At 39.5% G+C, this 13,742-nt stretch overlaps 1 protein-coding gene across 1 annotated transcript; it reads left to right on the plus strand.

Annotated features, from left to right (window-relative positions):
* Positions 1-256: 256 nt before the first annotated feature.
* Positions 257-5,816, plus strand: PREP1 (presequence protease 1). The gene is made up of 19 exons (XM_078995551.1): positions 257-590; positions 956-1,139; positions 1,288-1,462; positions 1,555-1,687; positions 1,787-1,857; positions 1,955-2,038; positions 2,115-2,205; positions 2,312-2,832; positions 2,914-3,078; positions 3,167-3,385; positions 3,469-3,596; positions 3,679-3,868; positions 3,946-4,029; positions 4,174-4,271; positions 4,359-4,623; positions 4,720-4,882; positions 4,951-5,131; positions 5,209-5,280; positions 5,361-5,816. Exons 1-19 carry the CDS (start codon positions 335-337, stop codon positions 5,500-5,502), a joined length of 3,222 nt encoding a protein of 1,073 aa, XP_078851677.1. The 5' UTR covers positions 257-334; the 3' UTR covers positions 5,503-5,816.
* The last annotated feature ends 7,926 nt before the right edge of the window (positions 5,817-13,742 follow it).

A 13,742-nucleotide genomic window follows, 5' to 3' on the forward strand; every position in this document is an offset into this window, starting at 1 on the left:
CCCAAAAAATTTATCCGATCGACACACCTAGTGAAACTCCCGGTGCCTTAACGTCGCCACAAGTACAAAAAATGGGACATCTCTCGGTCTTATTTGTAAAAAAATTCATAAGATTACAAAATATAAGTTGCTTCGACCTTCCTCTCTTCGGTGGCGTATAATTTGATCAATGAGTTTTGGATACTTTGGGCCAAAGTCCAAAACCACAAAAAATAAAAAAATAAAATAGAAAAGAACCATTGAAATCTTGCAACGTTCTCTCCAAGCCACCACACACCATATAAGCTCCATTTTGCCTTCTGCAACCTCATCGCGGTTTTCGTTACATCCATTGATGATGGAGAGAGCTGTTCTTCTTCGCTCTATCTCGTCATGTACTTCACATGCGTGTATTCGAACCTTCTCTCGTTCTTCCCATCGTCTTTCCTCCAATCGCCACCGTCTTATCCCCAATATCCACCGCCGTTCTCCTCTTCGCCGCCACCTCCGCCAAATCTCCACCGCCTTGCCATCCCGCCTTCATTTCAGTTCTCGCTTCTCGCCTGTAACCCCCAAAGCCATCGCAACTTCATCTCCACAGTTCTCACCTGGTATGACTAGTATCACTACTAATTCATGTTCCTTCCGCTTCGTTGACAAAGAGCTAAAGTTTCTTACTTTTTTGGAAAGAAAATTGATATGGAGTTTGTTACAAATTCTACATCAGCAATTCAGCATTCGTCCTTTTTTATGTTAATTGCTATACAGACATACGGGGTTTTAAATTATAGTTGTCCTTCAAATGTTATTCACTTTTATATCAATTACAATTTATCCTATTTGAATTCAGAACTCAACTTTTAGTTACCGCGGAGAGGACATGATATTATTCACGATTGATTTACCGGATTAGGTTGTCATAGTCACTCATTTTCACTTGTTAATGTTAATTTTAGGGTTTACTGCTTGTTTGCAGATGCTATTGGCGCTCACGATGATGTTGCTGAGAAGCTTGGATTTGAGAAGGTCTCCGAGCAGTTTATTGAGGAGTGTAAGTCGACAGCTGTTTTGTATAAACATAAGAAAACCGGTTGCGAAGTAATGTCTGTATCAAATGACGACGAGAACAAGGTCTTTGGTGTAGTTTTCCGAACTCCACCGTACGTTTCCTTTTCAGAATCTGAAAACTGTTGTTTATTGTTTAAGGCTTGTATGCATTGTAATTGAGACAACTGATTAATCCATAATCCATTTGTGCATAACTGCATATGTTATACTAATCATCACTTCATCCAACTACTAATGCAGGAAAGATTCAACTGGAATTCCTCACATATTGGAACACAGTGTATTATGTGGTTCAAGAAAGTACCCTCTGAAAGAACCATTTGTTGAACTACTGAAGGGGAGCTTGCACACCTTTCTAAATGCATTCACATATCCTGATAGGACATGCTATCCTGTTGCATCCACAAACACAAAGGTTAATAACTTTTCACTAGTTATTGGAAACAAACATAGGTGATAGCCTTTCCAAATCTAGATTAACAAGACATGTTTTTTCTTTAATTGTAGGATTTTTATAACTTGGTTGATGTATACCTGGATGCTGTCTTCTTTCCTAAATGTGTGGAGGACATTAAGACTTTCCAACAAGAGGGTTGGCATTATGAGCTGAATGACCCTTCTGAAGAAATTACTTATAAAGGTCATTAACTCATTATCAAGTTTCCTTCTCTATGTTATCAAATCTTGTAATGCTCTATTAACAACTCTTGATGTTTCCTATTACATATGATGCTTTCAGGTGTTGTATTCAATGAGATGAAAGGTGTTTACTCTCAGCCTGATAACATATTAGGCCGAACATCTCAACAGGTAAAATATATTTTCATTTAAGAAAGTCTTTTCTCTGCTACAGGCTTGAGCTAACATCTCAAACATCATACTGATGCCACAATTGTAATATTTGCAGGCTGTTTTTCCAGACAATGCTTATGGTGTTGACAGTGGAGGTGATCCCCAAGTCATACCCAACCTCACATATGAAGAGTTCAAGGTGTTTTTATGTCACATACTTGTGTTTATTTGCTCCATTAGATTATATTCCCTTTTTACCAATATAAAATACACAGGATTTTCATCGTAAGTATTATCATCCAAGCAATGCCAGGATTTGGTTTTATGGAGATGATGATACAAATGAACGCCTGCGAATCTTAAGTGGTACACATCTTTCATCTGTCTAATATTTGCTCAATTTTTTGTTGTTGTGGTATTACTCATTTTACTCATATTACTCATAACATTATGAAATGAACAACAATTACAGAATATCTAGATTTGTTCGATGCAAGTCCAGCTCGCCTTGAATCAAAGATTGAAACCCAGAAACTGTTTTCAAAACCAGTTAGAGTTGTTGAGAAATACCCTGCTGCTGAAGGTGGTGATTTAAAGAAAAACCACATGGTATGCCTTAATTGGTTGCTTTCTGATGAGCCTCTAGGCCTTGAAACCGAGCTTGCTCTTGGATTTCTTGATCATTTGTTGTTGGGAACTCCTGCTTCACCTTTAAGGAAAATCTTGCTTGAAAGTAGTTTGGGAGATGCCATTGTTGGTGGTGGAATAGAAGATGAGCTTCTTCAACCTCAATTTAGCATTGGACTCAAGGGTGTTTCTGAAGAAAACATTCAGAAAGTTGAAACTTTAATCATGGACACACTTACAAATTTGGCAAATGAAGGTTTTAACATGGAGGCTGTGGAAGCTTCCATGAATACAATCGAGTTTTCTCTCAGAGAAAATAACACTGGATCATTTCCTCGTGGCCTTGCCTTGATGCTTCGCTCTGTTGTAAGTTTGGCTTTGTTTCTTGTACTTGAGAGTTGAGTCTTATCTGTAAATTTTTGATCTTTTTCCTCTTTTTGTTTACAGGGGAAGTGGATATATGATATGGATCCATTTGAACCATTGAAATACCAAGAGCCTCTTGCAGCATTGAAAGCTAGAATTGAAAAGGAAGGATCAAAAGCAGTGTTTGCTCCATTGATAGAGAAATATATTTTAAATAATCCTCATCTTGTCACGATTGAAATGCAGGTACTTTTCGATTTTGGGTTTAGGGTTTTATTCCTTTTCAATTATAAGACATGATATCAGGATTAATTTTAATGTACTTTTTAATCAGCCTGATCCAGAGAAAGCTTCACAAGATGAAGCAGTTGAGAGAGAAAGTTTGGAAAAAGTTAAAAAAAGTATGACTGAGGAAGATCTTGCTGAGCTGGCACGTATGACCCACGAGCTAAAACTGAAACAAGAAACTCCTGACCCACCAGAAGCTTTAAAATCTGTTCCAAGTCTCTCACTTCAAGATATTCCCAAAAAGCCCACTCAAATTCCAATTGAGGTAATTTTATTTTTTTCTTATCTTTTAGTTCATTTATCTCCTGGATTTTTTTATCATCTTTAACAAAATTTGATAATTTTAAGGTTGGAGACATCAATGGGGTGAAAGTATTGCAGCATGATCTCTTCACGAATGATGTTCTTTACACTGAAATAGTATTTGACATGAGTTCACTGAAGCAAGAACTTCTTCCTCTGGTTCCACTCTTTTGGTAAGATTCTTTTGGACACACGAGGGTAATTAAGTAATTACATGTTATTATCATTAATATGTTTATACTTATTGATAAACAGTCAGTCATTACTGGAGATGGGTACAAAAGACCTGGACTTTGTGCAGTTAAATCAGTTAATTGGAAGGAAGACAGGTGGCATATCAGTATTCCCTTTCACCTCATCAAAAAGAGGGTCTGAAGCTCCTATCAGTCATATTATTGTTCGAGGCAAAGCCATGTCAGCACGCACTGAAGATCTTTTCAACCTTGTATGTCTATTATATTCATTTAACTAAAATTAAATATTTTTCTCCAATGAGCTTATTATAACTCACTGTTATTTCAGGTGAACTGTATTCTCCAAGATGTTCAGTTTGCAGATCAAAAGCGCTTCAAGCAGTTTGTCTCCCAAAGTAAAGCTAGAATGGAGGTATTAATAATATTCAAATTATACAGTTTAATTATCATACCACTTAATAAAATATGGTCTGAAGGTTTTAATATATATATATATATATATATATATATATATATATATATATATATATATATATATATATATATATTTATATAGAATCGGTTAAGGGGAAGTGGGCATGGCATTGCAGCTGCAAGAATGGATGCAAAGTTAAACAGTGCAGGGTGGATTAGTGAACAGATGGGTGGTGTCAGGTTGGAATAAATGCATCATTTTAAATAAAATAAGCGGGAAAAGAAAAGAAAGAAAATGATTAATAATAATTTTCTTTATACTTTCAGTTACCTGGAATATCTGAAAGATCTTGAAGAGAAAGTGGAACAGGACTGGAATGGAATTTCCAATTCCCTTGAAGAGATCCGTAAAACCCTTCTCTCAAAGAAGGGTTGCCTTGTGAACCTCACATCCGATGGGAAAAACCTTAAAAACTCAGAAAAACATGTCGGAAAGTTTCTTGATTTGCTTCCAGTAACCTCTCCAGTTGCATCATCTCCTTGGAATGCACGAATTCCTCCCATAAATGAAGCAATCGTGATACCCACACAGGTTGGTTTTTTTTTATTTAATAAAAAAAAAAGATCATTACACGAAGTTATATATATTTATAATTTTTCGTTATCAAATTATTTTGTTTATCGACAGGTGAATTACGTTGGAAAAGCTGCAAATGTGTATGAAACTGGATACCAACTTAAGGGTAGTGCATATGTCATATCAAAACACATAAGTAACACCTGGCTATGGGATCGTGTGCGTGTTAGTGGTGGGGCCTACGGAGGCTTCTGTGATTTCGACTCTCATTCAGGTAAAAAATTATTAATTAAAAATGTTCATTTATTTATTTATAACTATTTAACCAAATCTTATAAACAGGAGTATTCTCGTTCCTATCTTATCGGGACCCTAATTTGTTAAAGACATTGGATATATACGATGGAACCTGTGATTTCCTCCGTCAAATGGAAATGGACGATGATACCCTTACGAAAGCAATCATCGGAACAATTGGTGATGTAGATTCATACCAATTACCCGATGCCAAAGGGTATAGTAGGTAAGTTATCTGATACAAAACAAGACATAACAGATTGTACTGTGTTTGACTGAGACTGACGCTAATGTCTTTTGTAGCTTGTTGCGGTACTTGCTGGGAATTACAGAAGAAGAAAGACAAGTAAGACGTGAGGAAATACTATCAACAAGGTACAACCACAATCTTTTTTTTTTTTTTAATAAATTATATTACATATTATGAGCCAGTTATTAATTTTTTTTTTTGAAAGGCTAAATGACTTCAAGGAATTTGGTGATGCAATTGATGCTATCAAAGATAAAGGAGTTGTGGTAGCAGTGGCATCTCCTGATGATGTGGAGGCTGCCAACAAAGAAAGATCCAACTTCTTTCAAGTCAAGAAAGCCCTATAAGCTTTATCTTGGCTTTATGTTTCTAGATTATTAGAGCAAATGAAGAATTGAACATAGACATGTCTTTATACCTCTGATTAATACGATACTTTTTCTTTCATATAAATGCATTGGTAAAATTTGAGTAGGCATTAAATAGTGTAGGGAAGGTGATAATGAAGGTAAAACTAAGGAGTAAGTGTGGGGGTCTGAACCTGAAAGTGAGTTGGAGTAAAACACAAGCAGTGGCCTTGTTTTTGATTGGATGATATTTGTTGTATTTGTACTTTTATGGTCCAGCCTTTATCTTATTATATATACCTTCTTTACCATTACCAGTTTATAAGTTACTTGTGTATCTTATTGCAGAACTGAATGCCCACAAGTACATTTGCACTTTTTTATTTTGATACATCACTTTCCATTTGCATGTCCTACTTATACTGTACAACTAAACAAGGCGCTGCTGCTGTTTCTTCTTTTTTTTTTTTTCATCTTCTTTTTTTCATCTAGTTGTAGCCAAATGGGTAATCATGTCCCCTGGATAAACTGTTGCATTAGTAACATCAAGATCTGTTTCTTTTCTAGCTATAATAATAATAAACCATTTAAATGAGACTAAAGGGTCGTTAGTTAGTTAGTTGATCAAATCTCAATGAGTCACAATGGCTGATAACCATGTTGATCTTACATTTCAAAAAACTAATTTCAATATGGGGAAAAAGACGAAAGATAAATAGGTAAATGATTAGTGTCTTATAATATAACGAGTAATTTTTTTTTTTGGCTAAATCTATTATTAAGTCATTTTGTCCAAACTAAGCGAAAGGAAACAAGCATGTAGAACTGTCTGGGATTAAGTGCTTAACCATTAAGTAACAAAGAAACAAACCCTAGGATTCTATAAACAAAAATCGTAAATCTTTTTGGCTTAGCAAGAAAGACTTTTTGTATCAAAGATAAGTCTTATGGATTTGGCCGTTTGAAAAGGGTTATAATTATTGCACCATTGGATTCCCTCGAGTGCAATTGCACTTTTTATCTGCTTTTGGAGGTTGTACTGTACAAGTAATGAGGAAAGTTTTTAGGAGGTTTTTGGAGTTAGGGGTTAGGTTTATTCATTTAGTGAAAGTAAAGAGGGTGGTTACTTGTTAGGTGTTTAAAAAGGGTTATTATTAAGCTAAAGTCATCATCAATCACATTCTTGTGAGGAATCCTATGCACTCCCATTATCATCTTCCCATAAATATATGTGGTAATCATGCACTTCCACAGTCGAGATTCCTTCCAACAAACTTCCCCATTCCTTTCTTTTAGTGAATTTCAGACTATTTTTTCTTATATATTTTTTATAATGGGATATTTAGATGTGCTAATTTTGGCTGTAGACGTGTTCAAATAGAAAGTGTTTGATTGTGTTTTTTACAACTTAAATTTGTAATAATTAATTGATTGTCTAAGTATTTGATCAATTAAAATGTTTAGGAATTAATGAAATAAATGGCAAAAATTATATAATGTTGGATCTAAATTTTTCTGACAATAAATTTGACGCACATAGTTTTTGTTTCTAAAAAACCACTACTTAATCGATTTCTTTTTTGGCAATTTCATCATTTTTACGAGTTGCCGTTGGGTTTGTCTGGTTGATTCGAGGGTGACATGACCATTTTTTTATATGTCGTTAATATGACCCAACGTGATGACATCGACAACCATGTATGGATTATACTAATAATTTTAAAACTATTTTTCCAATTTTGTTATCCATCATTAATTTTTTTTATTGGTAATGTTTTCTCTCACAATAATCTTGACGCTTATATTTTTTGTTTCTAAAAATCCATTAGTTTGTTGATTTTTTTTGTAAATTTCATCTTTTTTACAAGTTGCCATTGGTTTTACCTGGTTGCTTCGAGGGTGACGTGGCCATTTGTTTATATGTTGTTGATATGATCCGACGTGGTGACATCGACAACCATATTTAAACACATGTTTTTATTTATTTATTTTTTGTTTTCTTTGTCCAAAACTTAGTGTATTATAGATAAATTATGTATAGAAAAAAAGATAATAAACAAGGTAAAGTCTTAGAATCCACATTACCCTGCCGTATATATGTTAAACGGGAAAATATCATTGTAACACAATCAATTATTGTTATTTATCCGATTTGGCCATCAAACTATTTTTTTCACAATAGATCATTAAACTTACAAATTACCTATCAATTAAGTCAGCTTTGTTAATTTTAAATGGTTCCCCAATTACCGAGTCTACGTGGAAGTGTCACGTGTTGAGGAAGCTTATGTGGCAGTGTATCACGTCATCGGTCATCCACCATTTTTATAGAGAAAATGTCACTGTACCACAATCAACTATTGTCATTTACCCGACTTGGCCACTCAACTATTTTTTTGCGCAATATGTCACTAAAATTACAAGTTACATCTCAATTAAGTCACTTTCGTTAAATTTTAACGGATCTCTGGTTACTGAGCCTACGTTGCTGGCTGACTTGTAAGGGATACATATTTGGCTCTGTACCAACAACCCCATCAACACCTACATCCCTGTCCTCCGATATGGGTTCCTATGGTCTTGGAAAGCCTGTAAGAAAAAACAAACTCAACATGGCTTCACTACCCACACTAGTCATCTTCTTTGTGAAGCACCAACACATCTAATCTTGCGACATCCTCATTTTACGGGCATTTTATAACTTTTTATTTATGCTTAATTTAAAACAGAGTTTATTTATAGATGTGAAATTTGGTCCCGTAAAATTATTTCTGAAGAAATGTTTTTCATTGATTTATAAAAACTTGGGATGTCATAACTGATATAAAATGTAAGCATAAACATGTCTTACAATATCTTACAATATTAGTCTACATCTCCTTGAATCTCTCATCATTCATGTACCTTTGTACCACTACCTGTGATACAAAGAAGCTGATTGGGTCAGGATGGAAAGCCAGGTGAACACATAGGATTTTCAACCCACAATAATGTAGTTAGTTTGTTAAATTATCAAAGAATTAACCTGATTACCCATTCGTGTTTTCTTCTTTATTCTTCCCTAAGGATCTATCCTAAGGGTCATCATAGTCATCGTTCTAGACAATATTGTCTTGGGGATTTCTCTACAATACATGTCAGTATGTTTTTTTCTATTTTCATTCCGAAGAATATGTCCTAAGAATCATCTTAATCATCGTTGCTGACAATATTGTTATACGGATTTCTCCACAATACGTATCAGTAGGAAGTAGAGTACATCAAATGGGCACAAAGTACATCACCTACAGGTTACGAATCCGCCTGTGCTCCACAGGACTAGCATCAAATAGTCAGATGGTTGATACTTTGTTAGATGACTACTTCGTTAGTACACCGGTACCATTTCTACATCGTTAGTACACTAGTACCATTTCTAAAGTCATGGCATCCTATCGTTGTCTATATCTTTCATCATACTATGATATCTTATATTTCATCATACTATCACATCTTTTATTACCCTTTGTTACCCCATATACTATATTTATACATATACGGTATATATCTGTAACGACCAAAATTTCAACAAAATTTTAAACTTTTCAAAAACATCCCAATTCATTAAGTTATTACAAAAAGATTTTCAATACATTTATTATCAGAGTATTCCCAGATCCATATCATAAAACATAAACGCGAGGAGCGGTACGATCACGCCTTCGCCTTGCCACGGTCTCCTGAAGAACATGAAAAACATTAAATCACAACTGTAAGCCCGAAAGCTTAGTGAGATACCCCCAAAATACCAACCACATATACCATACACATAACATGCTATATCATAACGAATCGCAGAACAACCATGCATATCGGGTCTACTGTTGGACTGGTCCGTCGGGTCGGGCCTTCAGTCCACCTAGTCCACGCTTCGAGTCCAGTCATCTCCCTCGAGTCTGCAGTGTGGTTGGTCCGCCCGCACCGGGCCTTCAACCAACCTGGTCTACTCTCTGAGTCTACAGTATGATTGGTCCGCCCGCATTGGGCCTTCAGTCGGCCTGGTCCACTCTACGAGCCTCGGCACGTCTGGTCTGCCCTCGTGGGGCCTACAGCCTATCCGGACCGCTCGTTGGGCCTTCGGAACAACCAGTCCGCCCTGGGTATCTTGGCCTACAGCACAAAGCAGGACTCGCCTCAACCCAACTCCAGTCCAAACAACCTTGTGCACATAACATACAATCATATAAGAGTTCATAGTCCACAAACTGATCAAACAGATCACATAACATATCATTACCCTAACCAGGATACCGACCTAACCGGTCACTAGCATAACATCACTCCACATATCGGGAAATCGACCTTAACCAGGTCTCTAGCATATACCATCCTAGCTACCAGGATGCAGACATATCAAAGCAATAACATAACAACCATATCCAAATCTCAATCCAATAAAGGGCCGACCTTGGTGCCTTAGACCCTATCGATATAGTAAGGATAACTCACCTCGCAACTGCTGACTGAAAGGATAAGATCACGCTGCTGCAACCTCCGACCCGAACTCCAACACTGTCAATACCCAAAAGACTGAATCCAATAAATACCAATAATTACCAATTTACCCCTGGAAGTCAACTGGTCAACCCTTGGACAAAGTCAAAGTCAACCTCCTGACTGACTCTACTCGCCGAGTCAACCCAATGACTCGTCGAGTCCCCATGCTTAGAACTTCCCCAATCTGCGACTCAACTCGCCGAGTCACCCCGAGACTCGCCAAGTCTCGCAACTCTGAGTCCCCTCGTACTCAACTCACCGAGTCCTCCCTTGACTCGCCGATTCATGACTCAACCAGAAGAATATTAGGGCCTCACGACCAGACTCATCGAGTCCAAGAACAGACTCGCCGAGTCCAAGGCTATCTTCAACCTACTCGCCGAGTTGTTCTTCCAACTCGCCGAGTTCCAGTCCATCTTCAAGCAACTAGCCGAGTGCCTCTAGATCTTAACCCATGCAGAAGTTTTCCAGGCCATGCAGAAGATCCAAAACATAGGTCTACCCTTATACAACCCATCCATCACGTAAAGTGGCAAACTTTACGTGAATCCAAAGAGATCTAGGCATTTTACACTTTAGGGCTAGGGTTTGGGACATGGTGGCTTCACCAAACACTCAAGAACAGGGACTTTAATGCACTTAAGACCTCCTCTACTCCAGATCTGAGGTAGCAACCTCAGATCTACTCTTCAAACTCAGGATACCACAAGCTAAGCCTCCCATACATTCCAAGAATCATGAATCTAGAAGAATAACGACGCAAGAACGAGATTATACCTCAAAAGGAAGCCCCAACAGCAATGAAATCCGAATCCAAGCAAAGCCCCTTGCTCCAAGCCTCCTAAATCTCCAAGATCTTCCTCCAAATATCTTTTCCAAGGTTCAATTGCACTCCAATCCTTCACACTCGTGTTTTCTAGGGTTTTCTGGTCTTAAGGGAAGGTAAGGAGATTAGGAAGAGGGCATAATGTCCTTTATATAGGAATCATCCTCCGAAATTAGGGTTTTCTCCACTCAGCACCAACTCGCCGAGTCCAACCGCCGACTTGCCGAGTTAGCCACTTAACACGCGACCAAAATCGCGACCACACTCGCCGAGTCCACCCATGGACTCGCCGAGTTGCCTTTCAAATTTACACTTTTAGCCCTTCAACTCTACTCTTGATATTCCGGGATGTTACAATTCTCCCCCACTTAAATTAGGCTTCGTCCTTGAAGCCTGCGATATCTCAACTCTAGAAATTCTCTTGCATTACAACTCCTGGCATTAACCCAACCAGGCTCCTCAAAGCACAACCATGGAAACCATAAACTCACTTTCTCCTTGCTCGCGGTGTCCTAACCCCGTCACAAGCCGACCACTGGCTGTATCCTCTGATAACCACTCCTAACAACTGAGTACCACCCATGATGCAACACTACTCCAATTCACAACCATTACTCGACCCATATGAGCTATAAATAACTATGCAACACCAGATTCCCGATCCGAGTCCAACTCTATCCATTCCATGCTGACAGAAAGACACATTCTTCAGAGCAACTCCCATGAGTTCCACTCTTGCAATCACATGCACATGCTGAACTAGCACTAGCACCCTCAGGTTAGGAAAACCCATCACAATGACGACCCTCAAAACATCCCTCAGGGTGAACCACTACTACACAATTCCTTTCGTGACCTCGGCAGAAATCCTAACCGGATGTGATTCCATATCACCACCGCAGACACTGCGTAATAACCATAATTGAAACACCTCAGTCATAACTTCGCACTACTGATTTCACTTCCGTGACTTACACTCCCCCTCGGAGCTACATTCCTTTTCTTTTTCCTTACCAAGAAGATCCACTTGGCCTCATTGACACTACCACTAGTGCCACGGTGCTCACCCAACACTACTCCATTTTTCTTATGACATAGCCGCTATCCCATGCACCATACATACCCTGAATCCACTCGCGAAGACTCTCAAGTCCATGCACTACCTCCACTGATCGATCAATATCCGGGGCCAAGCCTTACAACGCTAACATATCGCGGCATACTCAATCCATTTTCTCGAACCGATTCGATAATACCTGCAGAGTCTTCAACATGATTGGTCCACCTCACCAGGTCTTCAGTCAATCTGGACCACTCTCAAAACCTTCAGCCTATCTGGGCCGCCCTCCAGGGCCTTCAGTCTGGCTGGACTGTCCCCCCCCCCCCCCCCCCGAGCCTGACTGGTACGCTTACCGGCCTTCAGTCTATCCGGACCACTCAATTAGCTTTCATCAATCCGAGTTTTCCCTCCGGGAAATCCTCTCATGCATATTGTTCTAGCCCTATAGAGGTTCCGAACTCTATCTCCAACATACATACCCGATCCTAGCCTGATCCCAGGCCCTTCACAATCAATGCCATAGGTCTATATCCCGCCCCGCACGTCTGCTACTCACCCATACCAACCTGCTCTCGGCTGAAAGAAATACCACCGAATACCAAGCAGCTAAACAGTCTCCCAAGCCTATCGATCATCCGGAAAATTTCCAATTATCCCCCACTTAGGGCACAGACTACCAACCACCGGTCGCTATCACTGACCTCCCAAAATAACCTTGCACAAAACCCAACACTTACACGCGGACTGATTCCCACTAGCACTAGCAACCTTCGCAAAAACACATTTCCACACTGATCATCCCGCTCGAAAGGAACCGATTCTTCATTTATCCACTCCTCAGACTGCAGACGCTACCCGACATTCAAACCAACGCAGTATCCGCCAATAACCCTCACAAATGATAACCAGCGAAAACCCGAAACACTAACCCATAACCAAACCAACCCTCAAGTAACAACGGATACCTAAACGAAAAACCCACACAACAAGACCAACAGATAATAACACTTCCACAATAATCACAAGATAACAAGATATCAAGAAAGGAACATACCCGCAGCTGCATCCGGCACTGCTCTGACCTCCTCTGCTGAAAGCTGAAAAGCACGACCCTGAGCCCTTGGGGGCTCCGCTCCACCCTGACCTCCTCCTGTGATCCTCATAGTGGCCGGTGCTGGAGCCTGCACCGGTCTTGCAACAAGCTGTGGGCAGTTGACCGTCAAGTTCCCGACCTGATGACAATGATAACAAATCCTCAAATCCCGAACCGGTGCTGACTGCCGACAATCCCTCACATAGTGCCCCTCCTTTCCGCACTTGCGGCATGCACCACCGGACCGACAAACTCCGGTGTGACCCCTCCCACACTTCCCACAAACGTGGATGCCCTGGTCTCCCATCATGTAATCAATGGTCTTAGACCGTTTCGTCGCCGGCTGCGACTGAACCGGAGCTTGCCTCAGCTCATGAAACTGCAACTCAATCTCTGACTCACGCCACCTGGCGGCCTCCTGCAACTCCAACAAGGTCTCGCACCTCTGCGTGGACACAAACTATCTGATATCTCTCTTTAGCATACTCAGATATCAGGACATCTGATCCTGCTCCGAAGCGAACTCAGGGTAAAACATTTCCCTCTCAGTAAACATCCTGGTGATTTCCGTCACCGACTCCGAATCCTGCTTCAGATCAAGGAACTCCTGAGCCAACCTCTCCTTCTCGACCTGCGGAACATAACGAGTGATGAACATCTCTCTGAACTGATCCCATGAAACTGCAGCCCTCTGCGCATCCGAATATGACCCTGTGGTCAACCTC

The sequence above is a fragment of the Lactuca saligna genome, chromosome 5, assembly GCF_052625555.1.
Source record: "Lactuca saligna cultivar CGN05327 chromosome 5, ASM5262555v1, whole genome shotgun sequence".
Classification (NCBI taxonomy): Eukaryota; Viridiplantae; Streptophyta; class Magnoliopsida; order Asterales; family Asteraceae; genus Lactuca; species Lactuca saligna.